This window comes from Carlito syrichta, unplaced genomic scaffold, assembly GCF_000164805.1.
Source record: "Carlito syrichta isolate Samal-C Ts95f unplaced genomic scaffold, Tarsius_syrichta-2.0.1 Scaffold304652, whole genome shotgun sequence".
Classification (NCBI taxonomy): domain Eukaryota; kingdom Metazoa; phylum Chordata; class Mammalia; order Primates; family Tarsiidae; genus Carlito; species Carlito syrichta.
Window position 1 is genome coordinate 175,144 of NW_007248748.1, and position 22,565 is coordinate 197,708.

The 22,565-nt window shown below is 53.9% G+C and overlaps 1 protein-coding gene across 2 annotated transcripts in view; it reads right to left on the minus strand.

Moving 5' to 3' along the window:
* The window catches only part of MAU2 (MAU2 sister chromatid cohesion factor), a 32,764-nt gene that overhangs the window by 4,119 nt on the left and 6,080 nt on the right, over nucleotides 1-22,565 (minus strand). Inside the window, exons 2-16 of one of the 2 annotated variants that reach the window (XM_021713649.1) lie at nucleotides 14,539-14,556; nucleotides 14,113-14,178; nucleotides 13,377-13,472; nucleotides 11,285-11,379; nucleotides 8,690-8,717; nucleotides 8,156-8,311; nucleotides 7,032-7,178; nucleotides 6,862-6,952; nucleotides 6,234-6,337; nucleotides 5,598-5,675; nucleotides 5,214-5,279; nucleotides 3,234-3,317; nucleotides 1,997-2,046; nucleotides 1,743-1,820; nucleotides 1,491-1,602 (exon numbers count right to left, since the gene is read on the minus strand). In XM_021713649.1, the coding sequence (XP_021569324.1) occupies nucleotides 1,491-1,602; nucleotides 1,743-1,820; nucleotides 1,997-2,046; nucleotides 3,234-3,317; nucleotides 5,214-5,279; nucleotides 5,598-5,675; nucleotides 6,234-6,337; nucleotides 6,862-6,952; nucleotides 7,032-7,178; nucleotides 8,156-8,311; nucleotides 8,690-8,717; nucleotides 11,285-11,379; nucleotides 13,377-13,472; nucleotides 14,113-14,178; nucleotides 14,539-14,556 (1,269 nt within the window). Of the gene's footprint in view, nucleotides 1-1,490; nucleotides 1,603-1,742; nucleotides 1,821-1,996; nucleotides 2,047-3,230; nucleotides 3,318-5,213; nucleotides 5,280-5,597; nucleotides 5,676-6,233; nucleotides 6,338-6,861; nucleotides 6,953-7,031; nucleotides 7,179-8,155; nucleotides 8,312-8,689; nucleotides 8,718-11,284; nucleotides 11,380-13,376; nucleotides 13,473-14,112; nucleotides 14,179-14,538; nucleotides 14,557-22,565 lie in introns of both variants that reach the window. The other variant, XM_008060565.2, reaches the window with a different exon arrangement.

Consider the following 22,565-nt stretch of genomic DNA (forward strand, 5'->3'; position numbering starts at 1 on the left):
GGCAACAGAGTGAGACTCCAGTTCAAAAAAAAAAATTGCAGAGTAGATGCCACTTCAAAACACATGTCATTTTATTTTATTTTGAGTTGGAGTCTCACTCAGTCACCCAGGCTGGAGTGCAGTGGCACACTTATGGCCACTTCGCATCAACCTGCTAGGCTCTGGTGATCCTTCAGCCTCAGCCTTCCAAGTAGCTGGAACTACAAGCACTCACTACTACACCCGGTTAATTTTTGATTTATTGTAGAGTTGAGGTCTCACCAAGTTGCCTGGGCTGGTCTCGAACCTGCAGGCTCAGGCAATTCACTTGCCTCAGCCTCCCAAAGTGCTGGGTTTACAGGCTGAGCCACTGAGCCTGGCTGAACACTTGTCATTTTTAGAAGAGACCCAGGCCAGGCACGGTGGCTCACATCTATAATCCCAGCACTTTGGGAGGCCGAGGTGAGAGAACTACCTGAGCCTGCAGGTTTGAGACCAGCCCAGGCAACTTGGCAAGACCTCATCTCTACAATAAGTCAAAACATGAGCTGGGCGTGGTGGTGCATGCCTGTAGTTCCAGCTACTTGGAAGGCTGAGGCAGAAGAATCGCCTGAACCCCGCAGGTCAAGGCTGTAGTGGCCGGGAGCATGCTACTGACTGCCCTCCAGCCTAGCTGACAGAGGCAAGAGGATTGCCTAAGTCCAGGGGTTCAAGACCAGCCCAGGCAACTTGGTGAGACCTCATCTCTACAATAAACCAAAAAATTAGCTGGGCATGGTAGCATGTGCCTGTAGTTCCCACTACTTTGGAAGGCCGAGGTGGGAGGATCGCCGGAGCCCAGCAGGTCAAGGCTGCGGTGGCCAGGGGTGGCCACTGCACTCCAGCCTGGGCGACAGAGCGAGACTCTGACTCAAAAAGAAGAGCCCTGCTGCTCTCCCCCAGTGGCGTGGAGCAAGGCAAGACAACGTCACCCAGAAGTGAGGCCAGCAAAGCCTGCGTGGAGGTGGAGGACAGAGGACGCCTGGCTCTGTTCTTGGCTCCCCAGCCGTCGTGCAACGAGTGCCATGTTTTTCCATGTGAGAAAACATCTTCTTCAAAAAGAAACGAAAGGCCTTGCAAGGGTAGACAGGCGAGAGCAGGTGGTGCGTGGACGGAGAGGCTCAGAGGCTACAGATGCCGGAGAGACCAGCTGGCTCTGGGGGCGCCTATTCTAGGGCCACTTGAGCCCGAGGGTCACTGTATGTGGAAGGGATAGAATTCACCAACTCTGGCTGAGAGGAGGCACCGTTCTGGTCCCCAGGTGTTGACACCCAAAGGGAGCCTGCTGTCATCCCTGCTGGCTTGGCTCCTGTGCCCTGGGGCTCTGCCTGACCGGTGCCTGAGACCTGCACCCATGGGACCTCTCACTGTCTACCTCCACGGGTGCCAAGCTCCCCTGGCCCTGCCTGCCCAGGTGCCCTCCTGGGTCACCCCCAGCAGGTGCCCAGTGAGGGCCCAGCATGGGCACTTACCCTGTGGTTCCCCAGCACGTAGAAGATGTGGCCCAGGAGCACAAGGGAGCAGGCTGTGAGTCGGTTCAGGTCCTCCGCATTGGACATCTTCAGAGTTTCTCGCAGAAACCGCCTGGCCAGGAGGATACAGATGGCCCAGGCTTTTGGGGAAGCAGAGGGGGCGGTGGCCCGGCCAGGGAGAGGCCTGGGCTCAGGCAGTGGGCCAGCGAGAGCAGTGGCCATCCCCCCAACCTGCACCCTCTGCCCACTCACTTGGCCTCATTGTAGCGTCCCTGGAAGAAGGAGAAGAGCCCGCGCACGTAGAAGGCTGCAGCACGGAGGCAGTGTGAGCTGCAGGGAGAGCGGTGCGTCACCCCAGGGCAGGGTCTTGAGAAAAAAGCAGGCTCAGAGGGTGGAGGTGGGTGGGAGGTTTCTGGGAACCTCACCTGACAGTCTGGGAGGAGTGGCTGGGGTACTGGGGTGCACAGGGGATCCCACAGGAGCAGAGGGAGTCCCTGGTCGCTCACCTGACGGGGAAGCTGTGGTCTGGGTTTATCCTCTCAAGCAGGCTGTACAGCTGGGGGAGGAGAGGCTGGTGAGGACCATCACACCTCCACGGGAGGAGGGTGCTGCAGTGTGCTCGATGGGCCCAGGGCTGCCTGAGTCCCATGGCCCTGGTGAGCAGCCTGCAGGGTCGGGATAGGCATCTGTGGGGAGGGACCTTGGCATGGGGCTTTCTTTACACCCCTGTGGGCATCGAGGCCTCCCAGTCAAGCCTGTGACTGGCCAGCAAGAGCAGCCTCTGGGGGTAGGCTTTCTCAGGAGGCGCAGGGACCCCAGGAGGCTCTGGCAGGGCCATGATGTGACTGATGCTTTAGGTCCCTTCTGGCTGCTGTGTGGATGGACTGGCAGATGACACGGAAGCGGGCTGAGGCTGCACCCAGCACTGGGCTCTCCTGGGGGCAGGCACAGAGAGCCAGGGCCCTCAGATGGCACTACCGGCTGCTTCCCAGTTGCTTGAGAAGCAGGGGCTGGGCTTTCTGCTGCCATAGCCCAAAGCAACCGAACCACCTCCCGGGAGGAATCTGGGGGGTAGCTGCAGGTTCTGATAGATAAGAGCTGACGGAGGACAGAACTAGAACAAAGGCTGGGATGAAGAGAAGGGGCTGAATTGGAGACAGTCTGGAGGCAGGGACTCAGGGCTGAGGAGGAACTGCAGGAGGGCATGACTCTTCTATAAGTTTTGGCTCAGAAGCCCATGTACAGGCAGTTGGTCTGTGAGGACAACCCTGGGCACTCCCACCCAACACTGCAGCCAGTGAGTGATCCATAACCCTGCAGGGCTCCCCCACCTATGAGGCTGGGGGTCAGGACAATCTAGGGGCAAGGTATGGCTGACTACCTGAGCCACTGCCTCTTAGGCCTGAGTCCCAGGACTGTTTCCCCAGAACTCAGAATGTCCTGGGGCAGACAGCTCAGGCTATAGGATGTTGGGTTTTTCCTGTGGGGTTCAACAAGCTTGGCTCACCTGCCCTAGGGATAGGGTCTCTGTGGCTGTGAGACTGTTACATCCCAGACCTGCCTTCCCCAGCCTCAGCCACCCTCCCACCTCTAGGCCTTCACCCGTGAGCCTTTGCATAGGGTGCTGCTCCCATCGAAGGGTGAACACCCTGGGGTTTGCTGTGATCTGCTGGTACCCATGACAACCTCCCACGAGGAGAATGGAGAGAAAAGATACCAAACATGAAGCATGTCACCTACTACCTCTTGGTGTCTATTTCCTTCCCGTATATACACACTCGCCAGGTTGGTTACAATGAAGGCCCACAGCTCCTGGTGGTTGGTGAGCTGGAATGGGAGATGGGATGTTAGGTGGCTGGGTGGGCACTGGGCCCACAGGGTGGTATCAGAGCCACCCAAAAGCTCCACAGTGGTTATTTTGGAAGACTTGTTCTTTTCATTTCAGATACAGCCAACTTGCTTCCTAAACCCAAGAGCAACACAGCCATTAATTCTTCTCATTATAAAGCCATTATCTGTATCTCAGAGCTATCAGAAAACAGAAAAGGCAAAGCAGCTGCCCCTGATCCTGTCCTCAGAATGCACTGGGTTTTGGTCCACAATATGCTGTCTCTTAGGCCTGAGACCCGGTGGTCCCTTTCTCCACAGCATAGCCAGTGACCTCTGGAAGCCAGATGCATGCTGATATAGACACATGCCAGGCCCGTGGGGTCACTCTTCTTGGGGGATGAGGGAGCTGTCTCCCCAGAAGATTGGCACAGGCCTTGCCCTAAAGGTGGGTAGCTCTGAGTCCGAGGCCTGCAATATTGCTGATGACTGGTGGCATATGGATTAAGGCTCTTGGGGAGTGAAAATCATTAAGAGAGAGATCAATCTAAGTGGCTGAAGAACCATCCAGATCCTGGCTCCCAGCAGGGCTGGGCAAGGGACTGAGGGAGTCCCTCCACAGGACTCCGATATGCACTGACGAGGCCAATAGTGTCTTCTGAACCAAGCAAAGTTGCTTGGAGACACAGCGAGGTTGGGGATGTTTGTTGCAGAACCACAGGAAGAACACAAGTTGGGGATTGGGGTTTGGGTTTGCACCCAGCCTCATCACTTCCTGGGTGGGCCATGGAATGAGGCTCCCTCCTGGCTGGGAGGGGGGGACTCTCTGGAGTACATGGCCTTGGGAACTTTGGTGTTGAAACAAACCAGCTGCAGCAACCACTTGTGGGAAGTGAGATGGGGAGGGGGAGACATCAAGACCGTTGTGGGGTCGCCAGGAGGTCCTGGCCCTGCTGCAGCAGGAGCCAACAGGGTCCTGGAATTGGGGCAGAGGTTGAGCCACAGGCGCCAAGCCAGACCTTCACGCCCAGGAGTGTTGTCTGCATGCGAGGCCCCTGTGCTTCTAAGGCTGGCGGCAGGGGCAGCAGCACCCCGGCCATGTGAAGCACTGCGAGAAGAATCTCCCAACAGTCTGAGGGTGCCCACGGCACTGCCACAGTGACCCTACCCGAGTCAGACAGAGCAGCTGCTGCTCTGACATCGCTGCTCAGGTCTTGCCAGCACCACCTGGGAGGAAGATATTGACAGCCCGCTTTTCCTGTAAGGATGTTGAGGCCAAGGTGGAAACACAACTGCCTGGTCCTGGGGCAAGGCAGGCAGAGTGGGGACCAGGGCCTGGGCAGGTCACGCTGTGAGGATGTGGTGCCAACCTTGTCCAGGGCCCAGTGGGACCGTGGTCTGAGGCCAGGAGCCCAGGCTATCAACACATCCTCTCTCATCCTCTCTGACTCAGCAGGGCTGGGCGTCCTCTGTCCAGGCCCCTGGGGGTGCCCCAGCTCCACCAATTGCCATGGGGCAACACTAGGAGGCCCCTGAATCCGGGGTGACTCCCTGTCTTTAGCTGCAACTTGAGCCGGCTCAGTCAGGGGAGGGGAGATGTCACAAGGGCTCCTATCAGATGTGAAAGTGGCTGGACAGGCCGCAGCCCATGCAGTGTCCCTGAGGTCCGACATGCTGTGCCTGTCCCTCATGTCTGTCCTTGGGTGAGCTCAGGAAGCCCTGACCTGGTTGGACAGGAGCCGCCCAACCCGTAGCTATCCCTTGTCCGGACAAGCAGCGGTCGCTGTCAGGGTCGGCATCAGGCTGACTGCTGTGGTGCTGCCCTCTCAGAGACCAGGCCTGACTCCTTACACAGGAGAGTCGACCATCGGGCAGCGAGCAGGGCCGGCACCTTACCCGCAGGGCTGTGGTGAACTGGGCTTCCGCGTTGTCCATGCAGTTGACAGAGACACAGTACAGACCCTGGAGGGAAAAGGCACTGTCATCCAGGGTAACCTGGGGCCCCTGAGAGCTCAGATCAGGCCTATGTGAAGTTCAACCGGGATTGACACAGCTGGCCCCAGACAAATGCGATAAGCGACCCTACCAAGCCAGCTATGAAAAAGATATCAAGCTTTGTTATTCCTGCCTCCCCAGACCTAACTTGCCTTGGGACTTGATGAGAGGATCCTCGTAAAAAAGCTCACCGGGAATATTCCAGATCCTGCCTGGGGCGCTTATACAATTATTTACTGGGAACATTGTGGATCCTGACTGGGGTGCTGTCACGGGTTTACTCACCAGCAGTGTGTGCAGCTGTGCTGCATGATTGGAGAAGAGCCGGGGGGACTGCTGGCACAGCTGACAGACCTGGGAGATCTGCCGGGAGAGAGCATGCCACTGTCACATGGCCTGTAACGTGGGACCTGGCATCTGAACAGCACTGAGTCCACCCCCCAGCTAGCAGGTGTGCCCACATCCTGCCTGACCAGACTGGGGAATAAAGTCTCAGTGGATGTGCCCACCATGAGGGAAAAGTACACCCTGACCCCATCATGGACATGACCCTTGAACGTTACCTGCCTTCTCCAATGTATGCCTTAGTCGTAAGACACCTACAGACTACTAGAGGCCCTAGGTCCTCTCAGCAAGGTGTGCATGGGGGTTATGAACTGTGAGACAGTACAGGGTGTGAGGACTACCACTAGGGACCCTAAATCCCTGGATACCATATGCCATGTTCCCTGGTGTGCAGGCTTTTGGGAAAGGGCCTATTAGTTTCCCTAATCAGCCGTGCATGGCTGTGAGCTGCCAGGTGACGAGACAGCACTTAGTGAATTCAGTTTCCTGCCTGACACCTGAGACCCCGCGAACTCTAACAGCTGGTTCCTGGGCCTCCCTGGTCTGTCTGTATACGCCCCGCCCCCACAGCCCTACCTCCTGCAGCGCCGTGGCCTTGTGTCCTGTGACGAGCCGGCACATGATGATGTGTTCCAGCAGGATCACTTGGAAGGAGGACAGGATGGGGCTGCAGTCAAGCACTGGGGATGAGAGTCAGGATGAGCATGTGCGAGGCCGGAGGAGGCCCCAGCCCCAGCCCCAGCGCCCCCGACTCCATCATCTCTCTCAAACCCTACTGCCCCGAGGGAAGGCATCAGTGTCTGCGCAGGAGCTGAGCTGAGCTGGGGGCTGCTTCTGAGCGCGTGTTCTGAGAATAAGAAATTCATGGAGCAAGGCCTCCAATCCGCACCCCTCATCCTGCTAAGTGGTCGAGAGCATGTGGACATGGTGGTTCTAGAAATGTGGCAGCTGCCCTGGATCACGAGATCGGACACCAGGGTGCCAGGTGGGTAGGGGTCGCAGCTCCTGGCAGCCCCCACCTTGGAACCAGGCAGCAGTGTTCCTTCCCAACCTAGCCACAGAAAGACAAACATAGGTCCCTGGGGCTTTGGTTTTCCCTGGGAGCTGTGGTCCTGCTGGGTTGCTGAGCCCCAGAACAGTGTCTGGCAAGGCTGCCCACTAGGGGGAGCGCTGTGGCCCGCAACCAGTGGCAGACGCCACGTACTCTTGAGCTTTTCCAGCTGCATGAGGGCCTTGTCTGTGTACTTCTGAGCCTTCTCCAGGTAGCCAGCTTGCATGGAGTGCATCACGGTCACCTGGCGACAAGACCAGACAGCAGCAGTCACCAGGGTGCTCGCCCAGCCTCCCGCCTGGCTGGCTCCCATGGATACTCACCAGGTAGACAAGCACACACATGTGCTCCTTGGGCAGCCAGTGGAAGAGGTCTGCAGGGTTGCTGGGCAGGATCTCATCGTCATGCAGTGTGGAGATGGTCTGGATGCACTGCTGCAGCTGCTTCAGGCACGGCTTCACGCTCTTCACCTACAGCAGGGGCACCCAACACCTCAGCCCATGGCTCCCCCAGTAGGAGGCAGGCCCGGCTCGGCCACTCCTCTGTCCCTTCCTCCAGGGAGTGCCACTTTCCCCTCCTGCCACATCCATCTCTTGTGGACCAGCCTCATGGGACCCAGGACAGGGCAGGGCAGGGCTTCAGTGGGACTGAGGCTCATCCACTGCCCACAAACCCTGCTGGAGCTGCGCATGGCCTTCCTGCAGCCTGTCCCTGAGAGGGCAGAGGAGGCTGGAGCACCTGGGGTTGAGGAGTCCTGCAGGCACAGTGGCTGGCACAGACTGGCCTGCCTGCACTGGGAAGCCACGCGCTGAGGCCTGTGGGATGTCTCTGCAGACCCTGGCACCCTGAGACATATGTCTGCATCTGCTCTGCGTGCCTACACGTGAGCGTGGCACTTGGTCTGATGGGCAAATATGGGCATGGGAACCTGAGAAGCTCCTTACCAGCGAGGGCCTGCTCAGGGTTTCTAGGGACTCACCGCTGCCACTGGGACAGAGTGGCAACTCCAGAGTGGAGTTGAGGAGTCGGGGTAACCCTCACTCCAGAGGGCTGAGGCAATCACAAAAGCAGAGACAAGGCACTCAAACACAGCTGCTCCTCACCCACACTAGGGTTACAGAGTCCAATCTCGGACGTGCTGGTCAAGTCCATCCCTGTTCAACCCCACAGCTGGGTGCTGGACAGACATGGCTCCAGCACCCGCTATGTGCCAGGCACTGGTCAGAGCCCTCGAGGTTGACTGATGGACTCCCCACACTGCCCATGCAGCCTCTGAACACTCATGCACTGAGCAAATGTGAGAGGCCACATGTCATACTCCTGAAGCAAGGGCTGGGCTGCGGGGACAGACCCCGCTTCCAGTCAAGCACAATGGTGTCAGTGTGCTCAATGCCCTGAGTGCTGCTGGCCATTCCCTAGGAGTTGGCCCACAAGAGGTGCCACGCACCTGCCCGGCATCCAGGTAGTGGGTCACCTGGAGCACCAGGAAGAAGACACGTAGTGACTCCTTTTGGATGGGGTTTCCCTGCCAGTTCTCCACGATCTGTCCACAGAGGGTTAGCAGTGGGTGGACTTCCTGCAGCTTGCGCTCCATCAGCAGCAGCTGGGGAGGGAGAGGGATGGTGTTGGTGCTAGAATACAGGGCTTACAGGAGCCCCTCCAGGGAGCATGAGGCCACCCACCCACCGGCCATGGGACTGGCACCACAACCCCAGGGGGCAAGGCCAGCCTGAAACTCCAGCCTGGGCAACTCCAAATCGGGTCCCTGCCTCAGCACAAATCCCACAACCTGGAATTCGTGTTTCCCTTCTAAAGCCAGCTGGTGCAGGGCCTCACCTCGAGACTGCTAGCAAGCCTGTGGGTCTGGGCACCTGAGCAGCCACCATGGAGACCAGGCATGGTCTAAGCAGACCCTGTAGGGTGCCTGGTCTCATCTCCACAGCACGGGCTGCATCCACCATTCCACCCAGCCTTGACTTACCATCCCCTTGCTGAGGAGGAACAGTGCCCTGGAAAACAGAGATAGGAGTCAGATCTGAGAAGGCACAGGAGCCTCCTGGGATAACTGTGGACACCCCAAGGTTCACAGGACCCGATGTGCCCCCTCAGGGGACAGGTAGGTGGATGAGGGCCAACAGTCCCCAGTGAGGCTTGTTTTGTTCACAGACCGCTCTACTTTGTCCTGCTGCATCTATGTCTACTCTCATGGCATGGTTTAGACGCCCTCGTGTGGCTGAAAAACCTAGAAGGCACACTGCCACCCAGAAGGATGCCTTCCAGGCAGGGCAGAAGTCAACACTCACCGTAATCTCAGTCCCGCTGACACAGCAGACAGTGGCTGGGCATTGGTGGACACAAAGGGCGGGGCAGGTGGGCAGGCTCCGGTGCCCGGAGGCCCAGTCTCAAATCTACCTCACGGTGGCCCATCTGCCCTTCACTGCTTTGACTGAACCAGGCTGAGCCTCCTCAGGTTCCTCTCAAGGTACATGGAATGAACTCGGGGGAGTCAGCAGTCTCACCCCCCCACTCCCTCCACCTCCAGGAGACTTCTATCATCTCTCTTAAATCTTCCACACTTTCCAAATGGTGCATGCGGCTGTCCTTGACAAGAAAAATAAGCACGTCAAGGCAAATCTAGGAAACAGCAGAAGTGGGGGTGCTGGGTGGGGGTGGTCAGGGCCTACCTTGGGTCCAAAGGCCCAGTACACTGGCATTGAGGCAGTGGGGACAGGAGCAGCTATAACTGTACCCTACCCAGGGACCCCATGTTCTCAACATCAAACCCTCTGTTCTGCCAGTCTTCACAGAGACCAGTGTGCTGTGCTGACACCTTTCCAGGTAGTTGCTTCTCTTCCCATTTTACAGGTGAGGATGCTGAGGCAGAGAGTCAAGGTTACACAGTGTGTAAGGTACGGAGCAAGGACACACACCAGGTAGCTCGGCTCTCCCACCTGTGCTCCAGGCTACAGCGCTGTTCCCCATCAGTACTGTGTAGCATGGACACTCACAGACAGGACACTCCTGTCTTCTGACTGTTGGAATCCACAGTAGGAGATTTCATGTCAAGGTTCCCATGTTGTCACACAGGAAACAACTTGGTTGGATGCCCCGTGTCACTGCTCCCAAGCTCAGTCACAGGCCCTGCAGGTACTATCTCCTGGTGGAGGCCCCCAGGCCACTCTGCACAGACCACATGACATCAGGCTGCCCACCCACAGTGGTTTACCCAAGGGATGCTCATAAGCGAACACACATGGTGAGACCGTCCCTGGGGGGAGGCTGTGAGGCTCACTGACAAAGCACCAGTGCCCTACAGGCTAGTTGTGTCACCACAGACACAGACAACTGTAACATGCAGGGGACAGGGAGGGCCCAGAACATGGGACTGTTGGGTCGGACAATGTGACAGCAGCAATCCCAGGGCAGCTAAATGACAGCTCTGCCCTGTCAGGCAGTGCTCTAGGGACAAGGACACCCCATGGGTGCTCCAAAGTCCAGAGCTCGGAGGGGCTGAGAGTGGAGTCAGGGACTGTTTTGTCTTAACAACTCCACAAACAAGCTCTCACGGATGGGGACAGGGCCTCAGAGCACCTGAGCACAGGGCAGGAAGCCTGTGTGGGAATGTTCCCAAATTCCAACACTCACACACCATAAGCACACTGCTGTCTGGGTCCTGCTTGCTGCAGAGGATTCCTCTAGGCAGGGGAAAGAGAGACCAATGAGGGCCCTTGCAGAGAGGTCCAGAGTGCTAGCGGTCTCCCCCCACTGACCTCCAGCCCCAGGGCACCAGTTTCTAGTGTAAGCAGTTTCATGCACAATGTGAACCTATATCCCCTCTTTTACACAAATGCTGACTTACTCTGTCTCCTGCTCTGCATGGACAAGTTCCTTAGTGTCCGAGGGGGTGGACACAGAGGTGGCCTAGAAACAACGCCACGCACACCCCACATCTATGACGACACATCTGTATAATGAAGGGCAACGGTCGAGCAAATCATACCAGCCCTTTTTATCTCAAGAAACGCTAGAAATGGGCAAGTGCACAGTGTGGGGAGCATACCAGCTGCCCCCTGCCACGAACTCAGCTCTCCATCTTCTCACTTTAAAAGCTACTGTGTAGCTCTATTTATTATTTATTTTTGAGACAGAGTCATGTTCTATCACCCAGGCTGGAGCACAGTGGTGCAGTCATAACTCACTGCAGCCTCAAGCTTCTGGACTCATGTGATCTTCCTGCCTCAGCCTTCCAAGTAGCTGGGACTATAAGCATGTACCATAATGTCTGGCTAATTTTTAATTTTTTTTTTGTAGAGATAAGGTCTCACTGTGTTGCCTCGGCTGGTCTCAAACTCCTGGCCTCAAGTGATTCTCCTGTCTCAGCCTCCCCAAGTGCAGGTTACAGCAATCAGCCAAGTATCCAGTCCCAGTGTAGCTGTAATCTGCGTGTCTTCATTATGCATGAGGGTTTTCGTCTTTCAGTAAAATGCCATTTCTGTCTGCTGGCCCGGATTCAGACAGCCAAGCCCTTTCTATGTAAGAAAGTAGGGGGCGGGCGGGCGGGGTAGTGCGTGCCTACCGTGTGTACTCGGATCCTACCACCCGGGCATACTCAGCGCCCACGCCAAGGAGGTCGCAGGCTGATACCAAGTCCTTCTCAAGAGTGTGCAATTGCTAAAAAAGAGAGAGAACAATGACCTTCGCTGCCAATCCGTCAACCTTACAGCACCTGGCCTTCCTGCTTCGTTGGCAAGTTCACTGGAACCTCCCACACATTGACAAAATTGCCTCGGTGTCAGTTTAGAGCTAAACTAACCAAATTATCTCATCAATGTTAATTGTGTTGGACACAGAACTCCAGTTTGCCCCAGTAGAAACATTGTCTAAGCTTAATGGTGCCTACATATACACTGTCTAAACCTAATGGAATGTAAAACCAGCAGTTAACATTCACAGACCCCCAAGGCTGCATGAGCGCTCAGGGCTCTCGGCATGCTTTGTGGATCACCTGTGTAGCTAATCACTAGGGGGTAACCCCTGGTGTGTCCTGGGACCCATACGGAGAGACTCCCTCAGGGTTAAGTGTCTAATGAAGTTTCAAACTCAAAATCCTTACTAGGCAGAAAGGGAGACACATATCTGGCTCAACCCTGAAGGTACACCTGGGGACCTTGGTCGAGAGCTCAGGCCCTCTGGCATGCCCATGTACACAGCACTGACCAACTCTGAGACCTGGGGCAGGTGACTCACTGCCTGGCCAGCTCTCACATCTGCCAACGGTCACAAGTGTGTGAGGGAAGATGAAAGGAGACGGTGTGTGCATGTGGGGCTTAAGTGGGCTGGGGGGAAGGGTCTCTGGCACCCAGGCTGCTGGGTGAGTTCTTTCCAACAAGGGACGTTCTCAGTCAGATCCTCCTGGGGGCACCCCTGGCCCAGAGTCTACATGTTGCTTGCTAGGTGGGTGACAGGTCTGTGTCATGCAGAGGGGGTGAGTGGCAACCTGGAGGGCAGGTTGGTTGGACAAGGGGCTGGTCAAGAAAGGAATACCTTAGGGTGTCCTGTGAAGGGGAAGTGTGGCAAAGGCCAAGACAGAGACAGAAGAGGTACCCAGAGGGTGGAGGCTGCTGGACCTTCCACTGTAGTCAGGAAGGCCCAGCCCACAGAACACCCCCAGTTGAGCACCTCTAAGCTCAGGGACTGGCACTACCTACATCTGGGGAGCTGAAAGGAGGCTGGGGGGAACTGCACGGATATCAGGATGGAGCTGCACCCCAGCAGCCTGGAAAGCAGGGCCCTGGAAAACAAAGTTTGACTTGGGCCTGTGTTGTCCAATAGGCAGCCCCTTGGAATCACAGAGAGCGCTTAACACAGCAGGCCTCTGGCAGGAAATGCTCCCTAGATTTCTTTTTTTTTGAGTTGGAGTCTCACTCTGTCGCCCAGACTGGTGTGCAGTGGCCGCTCCTGGCCACTGTAGCCTCGACATGCTGGGCTCCAGCGATCCTTCCGCCTCAGCCTTCCAAGTAGCCGGAATCACAGGCACGCGCTACCACGCCCGGCTGATTTTTTGATTTATTGTAGAGATGAGGTCTCGCTGCCCAGGCGGGTCTCAAACCCATGGGCTCAGGCAATCCACTCACCTCAGCCTCCCAAAGGCGCGGGATTACAGGCTGAGCCACCGAGCCCGGCTATCCCTAGATTTCAATGAGCACAAATAGGACATCCAGGATGGAGGGGAGCTTGAAGATGCCCAATGAGAACCAGGCCCTGCAGCAGCTGGGTACTCCCACCCCAGGGAGCTGGGTACTCCCACCCCTCACCCCTGGGAGTTGCTGAGGATGAAGGCTGGAGGGGGCCAGTGAGCAGGTTAAAGAAATGTCTCTGTGACTCCACACACTCAATGTGGCACTAAGGGGTGTCTGTGTGTCCTGGACTCTTTCTCTTTTTTTTAGTTATATATTTATTCTTACTTTTAAAAATAGAGATGTGGGGTACAAGTGAGGATTAGCCACATTAAGTAGGCTGCATGCAGGTGGAGTTTGGGCTTCTGACCGACCCTCACTCCCCAGGTAGTACTCTTTGTGTGTGGATTCTGCTGTTATCTGTACTCAAGGCATGTGTGCCCCAGGGTCACAGTCCACCTGGCACCTACATGTCTGGGCTGCAGTACTCACAGCGAGCTGGAAGAGTAGGCGGCAGTGCCAGTATGGGGTCTGCTGTGAGATCTGGATCGCTTTCCGCAGCAGCGGCTTTGCTGCATCGACGGAATTCTGAAAGGAAACAGTCACGTTTGGGGAGAGAAAAAAAAACAAGCCGGCAATCAAGCTGGACTCCTTGGCAGCAGCTGTGGTGCCAGAAGGCGGTTCCTGTTCATGCTTACCAAAGGATTATTTTGGGGTGCCAATTTACTTTATTAAAAGCAAAAAAAGTTATTTTATTGGACTCACTGGCTGGGAAGGTTTTGTGCTGCTCTTAAAATAACTTCTCATTCAACTCATCTGAAAGTAGCTTTAGTTCAAAATCCTGAACAGTCAAACTCGATGCCAGATTCCATCCTTTGTGCTCTCAGCCCAGAGACAGGCACTGGGGCAGGAGGCACACACACTCTTTGTCACCCAGGCCACCCTACTTGTCACTGTTCCAAGGGGAGAGGGCAAATTTCAGCTAGAACTGAAGTCAAGAACCAGATAAAGAAGGCAAACCATACTGACCTGTTACACAAGGAAACAGTCTTTAGCAGAGAAGGAACCTGCTGGCCCTTGTGAGTAAGGGACCATCCTCCAAAGCCCAGTGCTCAGGTATAAGAGATAGGAAAGTAGCTGCAAGTACCAGGAGCCAGAAGGGATTTGCCATCGTGCCTTAGTGACAGGGAGAAACACTTTGCTTTCAGAAACCTTAATGTGCTCTTACCTCCTGACAGTATAATTCAGATAACAGACTTGCTGCTTCAAATTTGACATCTTCAAACTGCGGGATCTAATGACGTCCAGTTAAGGAGGTAAAGGCACTGCAGAAAAAGTCACTTTAAAGGGCCATGGCTTGGGCTCCACCCCACAGAGGTCTGCCATGCAGCATGACCCTGCCTGCCCCAAAATTCCAAGTCTTGTATTCCCACAGTGACCCTCGAGCTTGGGGCAGGGCAGGGCTTGGAGCTGATATCTAGAAGCCACAGGACGCACAAAGAGGGGCATGGCACCCAGCGACCTCGCTGAGATTCTCCAGGGAGTCTGTGGGCAAAGCTTCAACTCATAGGGCACGCCGCAAGGTAGGATTTACATTCTTTTTCTACAAATGGACAATTCCTTAGAGGGAACTGTACCGACAAGAAAAGGATACTTGCTGTGATATCAACCACTGAAAGAGAAAGAAAAAGGATTAATTCTCAGGAAAAACCTGGAGCTTGGTTACTGGCTTACTGAGGAGTGCCCAGGCTGTCTTGTTACCAAAGACTGCCAGTTGTCTAGTTAAACAGGAAGGTAACCTGCCTGGTCCAAGGGTGAGCTCACTCTCCCTCCAATCCAACAAGGAGAACAGAAGTTACAGAGCACTTAGCAGGTGCCCAGGGAAGAGTAGATATGCCTCCCGTTTTTTTTTTTTTGAGACTCATTCTTACTCTGTTGCCTAGGCTGGAGTACAGTGACACAGTCTTATCTCACTGTAGCTCTGACCCCCTAGGTTCAAGTGAGCCTCCTGCCTCAGCCACCTGAGTAGCTGGGACTACAGGTGCACAACCACCACAGCTAGCTAATTTTTTGTAGAGATGGCATCTCACTGTGTTGCCTAGGCTGGTCTCAAACTCCTGGCCTCAAGCAGTCCTCCTGCTTCAGCCTCCCAAAGTGTTAGGATTACAGGCACGAGTCACCATGTCTGTGCCCAGCCTGGATATCACCTCTGACACCAGAGGAGTAGCTGGCACTCTGGCATTTGACCCCACTCACCCAGGGGTGGGAATGCTTCAGAAAGGGACAAAGCGCGGAGGTGATTTGCCTCACGGAGACCCCCACGTGCCACAATGAGGTAGGGTTAAGTGGTCAGGCAGAGAGGATGGATGTTTAGCAAAGCATGCCATGAGGAAACAATCATAACTGGATAGTGGGTCTTAGGGGTCTGTCCTTCTGAAGACTTAACGCTTAAAAGATGCTTTGATATGAGCAAAGTCAGCCTCACAGAGCAGAGGGAGAAACAGATCAAGGAAGAACCAGTGTGGGCAGAATGCAGCCAGGCAGATGACACTGAAGGTGGGTACCAAGAACATGGTTCAGACAAAACAGGTTCCAATTCAGGACGGCTGTGCCCTGAGGTTTCATGTTCCAACAGGCCCTCGGGCTATTCTACCCCACTAACCAGTCCTTAGACCAACCAGGGAACCAAGCACACACGCCTAATGCTGCTCCTGCCAACCCTCGTGTACCACACACATCCATAGAGCAATCAACACCCAACAAGAGACTTGACAGTTGCCAGGTGGATCTGGAGCTGAGAAGACCTCAACTCACCATGCCCTGTGGGAGAACAGCACGGGATGGGGGGCTGGGGCTGGGCCTTGAAGGGTGAGGATGTGGAAAGGGAAGGGCTGGTCACCCAGGCAAAGGGGGAGGGGCTCCAGGCAGAGAAAAGCCCATGAAAAAGGCAGATGAGGCTGGGAGACCTGAGGAGCTCTGTGCCACTACTGTGGCAACAGCAGCCATAGTTGCCTCCCTGCCTCATCTGTCAGTTGCTAGCCCTGATCGTGTCACCCCCAGAGCTTGACCCAGTCAGAAGTAGAAAATGAAAGCATCTGATCAGATGGGAGGTTTTTTGTTTGAATTGGAGTCTCCCTCTGTCGCCAAGGCTGGAGTGCAGTGGCACACTCATGGCCACCGCAGCCTCGACCTGCTGGGCTCAGGCAATCCTTCCGCCTCAGCTTTCCAAGTAGCTGGAACCAGAGGCAAGCGCCACCACACCCAGCTAACAGACGGGAGTTTAAAAAAAATTTTTACTTCTCCTTAATGATCTATCTAGAGCTGTTAGTGGGATAGATGGGAATTTTAAGATAGTCCTAGACATGGCAAAGAGAATGTATGAAGGGCGGAAGAGGAGCTAGTGAGGTCCAGGGGTCAGCAGGTGGCCTTGGGGGCAGAGATGGCTCTGGGGTGAAGGTGAAGAGCGGCTGATAAAGTCCCAAGAAGCTGGGACTTGTGGAGCTGCACCTGAGACCAGCTGCTTGTCATGATACAGGGGGGCCAGAGGGACAGCAAGAGCCAAAGTTCACTGACATGTGAACATATACACAAGCACACACACAGGAGCCCAGACAAAGGCGCTCTACAGCCAGCTCAAGAGCCTGTCGCCTCTGGTCCCCTTCCAAGGTTGTTCTTGTGGCAGGGACAGGAGGGATTCAGGGTACTCAGAAGGGCAGGGCCAGTGAATGCTGCCACAAGTGTGACCCCAGAGACAAGGCTCCTCAGCTGAAGGTCATGTGTAGTCAGTGGGGATGTATGTGATGTGATAGAGAAGCAGAAGTTGCAGCTCCCCACCGAGAAACCCAGTCCAGCAAGAGCAGCTCTGGAAGGCCACCGATTGGGAGGGAAGCCCAGTCACAGAGGAGAGAGAGGACACTGTGACTGAGAAGCTACACTCGAGCTAGGCCAGTCCTGCCAACCCTGAGATTTGGAGCTTCTGTGATTTGGTCATCATGGGGCAGGCAAGGGGGAGTCCTGCAGAGTCCGGGGGGGGGGGGTAGAGGGTGCGCTGCCACACACAAGCAGCAGCCACCCAGCCTGGGTGACCAAACATAAACCCACTGCCCACAGATGAACTCCTGACTCAAGACTGGCCGCATTTGTGTGTTACTGCAGCCAACAGAGGGAAGCAAGGTGATGAGACACGAGGTGTGGGTCAAGTCTGTGGCCAAGGAGTGCTCTTGCCAGAGCTGACACAAGCCCACACAGGCACATCTGTGGCAGGTAGACTTCAAAGGGATGTGCCCAATCATTTGCTCCGGGGCAAGGCCCCACCACAGCCATTTCTTTTACAAAGCTTCAGCTCACGCAGCTGAGCTCAGGACTGAGTGGGCCTGTCAATGTCTGCTCGCAGCAACAGCTTTTTATCTCTTCTCCCTTGGGGTTATCTCTTCGGCAGACAGCTGGGCTGGACGTAATCTCTCCCACCCTACTGATGTACCTGCTGCTGATGGGCCTCCCTCTGCCAGCAGCCTTCAAGCTCTCACCCTCATTCCCCCAGGGGAGGGAGGGCTCTCAGTGACCACCAGTGCTCTGGGAATTAACTTGCCCAGAGGCTCAAGAGTAGAAACTTTTCTTCTGGAAAGCCTTGCAGGACAGCACCAGTGGGTGTCAGGAGCGCTGAGTGGAGACCAGAGGACTGGGCTCAAGGTGTGGATCTAGTATGTGAGTTAGCAATGCTCCAAGCCTTTCAAGAAGCTGGATCCTAGTGCTTATTATTAACATGCCCTTCCAGGGCCACTGACCTCCCCCCTTTCTCTCCCACTTGACACACAAACAGAGGAAATGAGATAGAGCCCCACGATGTGCTGCCTCAAAGTTGTGTTCCCTGTGCCTGCAACAGGCTGACACACAGAAAGCAATTAGGAAACACCTGACGTGTGAACAATTGCTTTATCCATGCAGATAATGAATAGCATTTACCTAGCATCACTGGGAAATGAAGGCTTCCTTATGTGCATACAGCCACAGAACTGAGGTTTCTGCCTTTCATTTATTTATTTACTTATTTTTGAGTTGGAGTCTCACTCCGTCACCCATGCTGGAGTGCAGTGGCATGCTCACAGCCACCCCAGCGTAGACTTGCTAGGCTCTGGCGATCCTTCCGCCTCAGCCTTCCAAGTAGCCGGAACTACAGGCATGCATCACTATGCCTGGCTAATGGATTCTGCCTTTCAGACACAAAGCCCTAGTGCCTAAATGGCGTCAGATTTCTCCCTGTCTCCAAATGTCATTGTTTCTTCATTTTTTTTCTGAATCAGGGTTTCATTCTGTCACCCAGGCTAGAGTTAAGTGGCACAATCACAGTTCACTGCAGCCTCCAACTGCTGGGCTCAAGCAACCCTCCTGTGTCAGTCTCCTGAGTAGCTGGAACTACAAGCACGTGCCACCACACCCAGCTAGTTTTTAATTTTTTTTTGTGTGGTAAAATTGGGTTTTTGTTATGTTGCCCATGCTGGTCTCAAACTCCTGGACTCAATTCCAAAGTGCTGGGATTACAGGTATGAGCCACCACGCCCGGCTGACACTGCTTCCTGACCAAGGCATCAGCATCAGGGATGCCTTGATCATCTGCATGATGATATACCTTCATGAAAGGCAGGATGGGCCTGGTATCAGGGTAAGCCAGTCACTTCCCCAGGACTGTCAGCCTGACACCAATCAAAGGACTTCACTTCTGTGCCTTTATAAAACTTTTCTTTTTGTAAAGCCGGGGTCTCCCTCTGTCGCCCAGGCTGGAATGCAGTGGCAGACTCACGGCTACCCCAGGATCAAACTGCTGGGCTCCGGCGATCCTTCCACTTCAGCCTTCCAAGTAGCTGGAACTACAGGTGTATGCTACCATACCCAGTTATTTATTTATTTATTTGTTGTAGAGACAAGGTCTCGCCAAGTTGTCCAAGCTGGTCTTGAACCCATGGGCTCAGGCAATCCACTCGCCTCAGCCTCCCAAAGTGCTGGGATTATAGGTTGAGCCACCGAGCACAGCCTATAAAATTTTTAATAAAAGTTTGCAAATCAAATGTGCAGAAACCAGAAAATATATCCATCTCACGAGTAAAGTATGCAGGGTACCTGTATGGCTTTCTACTTTGCAATGCTAAAAAGTAGCTTTATGTCTCTTTCCTCATGATGGAAAAGCAGCCAAAGTGAGAGCCCCCACTTGCTGTGGACAGCCTGCAGGGAGCAGGGCAGGGGTACGAACTCCCTACCAGAAGCCCCTGAGGTTGCCCTGGGGCTCTCAGGGAAAGGTAGTGAGGGTCACTGCAGGCCCAACAAGCACCATGTCAGGCGGAAGGGCCCAGATTAGTCCATTCTGGTGCCTGGAGGACTCAGTTCAGTGCTGAGAGTGTTTCAAGGATTCTTATTCCTTAAAACCAAAGTAACTTAAAAAAAATCAGGATTTACTGTTTCCTGATACCTCAGGACTGAGATCTGCAGCAATGAAGATCTCTGGCATGTTAGGAAGACTCCTCATGCTTTTTGCGTTGATTGAGTCTCAATGATTTGTCTGTAGTCAGTACTGAATCCTGGCTCCAGGTCAAACTCAGACGAATGCCTCTGGTGAATAATCTGCAACCTCTGCCACACGAACTGTAACTAGCAAATGGCTGCCCTGTAAATATAGCTGAACCCGATATCTTTCAGCTCCTGTATCTTCTAATACTTTTTGGCATCAGCGTTCTTGAATACCCAGTAGGTATTCTTGTTGAAACTTCAATCACCCATGAACCAGTGAATCTTGACTTCTATTTCTTTTTTTTTTTGAGTTGGAGTCTCACTCTGTCACCCAGACTGGAGTGCAGTGGCCGCTCCCGGCTACCACAGCCTTGACCTGCTGGGCTCCGGCGATCCTTCTGCCTCAGCCTTCCAAGTAGCTGGAACTACAGGTGCGTGCTATCACGCCCGGCTGATTTTTTATTTATTGTAGAGATGAGGTCTCGCCAAGTTGCCCAGGCGGGTCTCGAACCTGCGGGCTCAGGCAATCCACTCACCTCAGCCTCCCAAAGGCGCAGGATTACAGGCTGAGCCACCGAGCCCGGCTTGACTTGTATTTCTACATCCCAGTAAGGTGTTATATTCCAAGGACGTTTCCAATAATCGTGGTGATGAAAAGGAGAGAGAATTATAGTTGTGAACACAGAAGGTCAGTGGAAAAGAAATGCTCACTATCATATGAAACTAAAGATCCAGAAATCCAGCTGGGCTCGGTGGCTCAGCCTATAATCCTAGCAACTTAGGGAGGCCAAGGTGAGTGGATTGCCTGAGCTTGCGGGTTCAAGACCAGCCTGGGCAACTATGGCGAGACCTTGTCTCTACAATAAATAAAAAATTAGCTGGGGATGGTAGCACATGCCTGTAGTTCTGGCTACTTGGAAGGCTGAGGTGAAAAGATTGCTGGAGCCCCACAGGTCGACTCTGGGGTGGCCATGAGTGTGCTACTGCACTCTAGCCTGGGCAACAGAGTGAGACGCAACTCAAAAAAAAAAAAAAAGATCTGGAAATCCATCCAAGAGTGTCATTTGGGAACAGTTTTCCCTTGTCAGGCAAACTTAATTAAGAATAGAAATAAAGCGGTAAATTCTGGATGATGAGTTGGTCTTACTTAACCTGGTACTCTGGCTGCTTGAGGATTTTATTGCCTTTTAAAAGTTGGATTAAGCCGGGCTCGGTGGCTCAGCCTGTAATCCCGCATCTTTGGGAGGCTGAAGTGAGTGGATTGCCTGAGCCCGCGGGTTCAAGACCCGTCTGGGCAGCGAGACTTCATTTCTACCATAAATCAAAAAATCAGCCGGGTGTGGTAGCACATGCCTGTAATTCTGGCTACTTGGAAGGCTGAGGCGGAAGGATCGCCAGAGCCCAGCCGGTAGAGGCTGCAGTGGCCGGGAGCAGCCACTGCACTCCAGTCTGGGCGACAGAGTGAGACTCCAACTCAAAACAAAACAAAAAAAAAGTTGGATTAAGGCCCGGGCTCGGTGGTTCAGCCTGTAATCCCTGTAATCACAGTACTTTGGGAGGCTGAGGAAGGTGGACTGCCTGAGCCCGCAGGCTCAAGACCACTTGAGCAACTTGGTGAGACCTCGTCTCTACAATAAATAAAAAATTAGCCGGGCATGGTAGCACGCGCCTGTAGTTCCGGCTACTTGGAAGGGTGAGGCAGAAAGATTGCTGTGAGTGTGCTACTGGGGTGGCTGTGAGTGTGCCACTGCTCTCCAGCCTGGGCAACAGAGTAAGACTCCAACTCAAAAAAAGAAGTTGGATTAATCTATGGGTAGCATCTTTTACCATTCCAAATGTAATCTTCTAAAATAAAAAACTTGTTATGCTATGCCTATTTATAAACTCTTGGGGAAGATAGAAAACAAGTCTTCCCAGATTTTTAATTTGTAACAAAGGCATTTTTTAAAAATAAAAAAAATCAAGTGTTTAAAACCAGCAGAACGTGTAGAGTTATTGCTTACAGCACCCCTGGGAGGGAAACACAGTATTTAGGAGCCCCCCGCTTCTTGCTGCGGTGACCAAGGTTGCTTGATCCTTCTGTGTGTGCAGCACCTCCTCCTGAGAGTGGTCCTTGGGAAGTCAGAGTAGGCCTCACTCTGTGGGCTTGTTGAGGACTCAGCAAGACTGCCCCAAGAAGTATCACTGCAGGGCCCAGCACACAGAAGGTGTCAGTGATCCTACAGTAATTTGCAAACAGGCAATAGAATTGGGGTGGGAGGAGGGAGGACCAGTTGGTAGAGTTGTGAGGTGATAGTTCCTCAATACATTTCACATCCTGAAGTCAGAGGTGACTCAGAGAGTGAGAGCAGAGGAAATGGGAATGAAAACGGGAGGAAGTACAGATTGCTCCTCCGCAAAAAGGTTCAGCGAGCAGCTCTGCACAAGCCTCTGCTCCCGGCCAGTGGGGCATGGCATTTAGTGAGATACAGTTGTGACCTGCAGGGTGGAAGAAGTGTTCCAGATGAGCTTGATGACAGGCTCAGAACTGAGTCCCTCTGGGTCCTAAGAAGAGGAAGGGAAGCATTTAATCACTTGCTGGGAAAGTAAACTATAGACTCTCAGGCTAACCTGGATGCAGAACGAATAAGAGTCCAACTGGCATAGTTTGGAGCTGCATTCTAAGTCAGATGAGTAAACCACCATGAAAAAGCAGCTCTGTTCCAAACACAGAGAGAAAGCACATAGGGCACTAACATGGATATGCAGTCAGAAAAGACCACTGTACAGAGAACAAATGCCTAGATTACAGAAAAGAACAATTCCTCTCAGAGAAGTGGCATCTATTCCTCTGTGGCTTTCAAACCAGGAGAACCTGAGAATGATGACCACACTTCCCATACGAGGGGTAAAAAGGACTATGTGGTCAAAAATAAGAGAGTTAAGAGGGGGCGTGGTGGCTTATGCTTGTAATCCTAGCACTCTGGGAGGATGAAGTAGGAGGATTGCTTGAGACTGGGAGCTCGAGACCAGCATGAGCAACATAGTGAGAACCCCATCTTTACAAAAAAAAAAAATTTTTGTTGAGTCAGAGTCTCACTCTGTTGTCCAGGCTGGAGTGCAGTGGCACACTCATGGCCACCACAGCCTTGACCTGCTGGGCTCAGGCGACCCTTCCACCTCAGCCTTCCAAGTAGCTGGAAC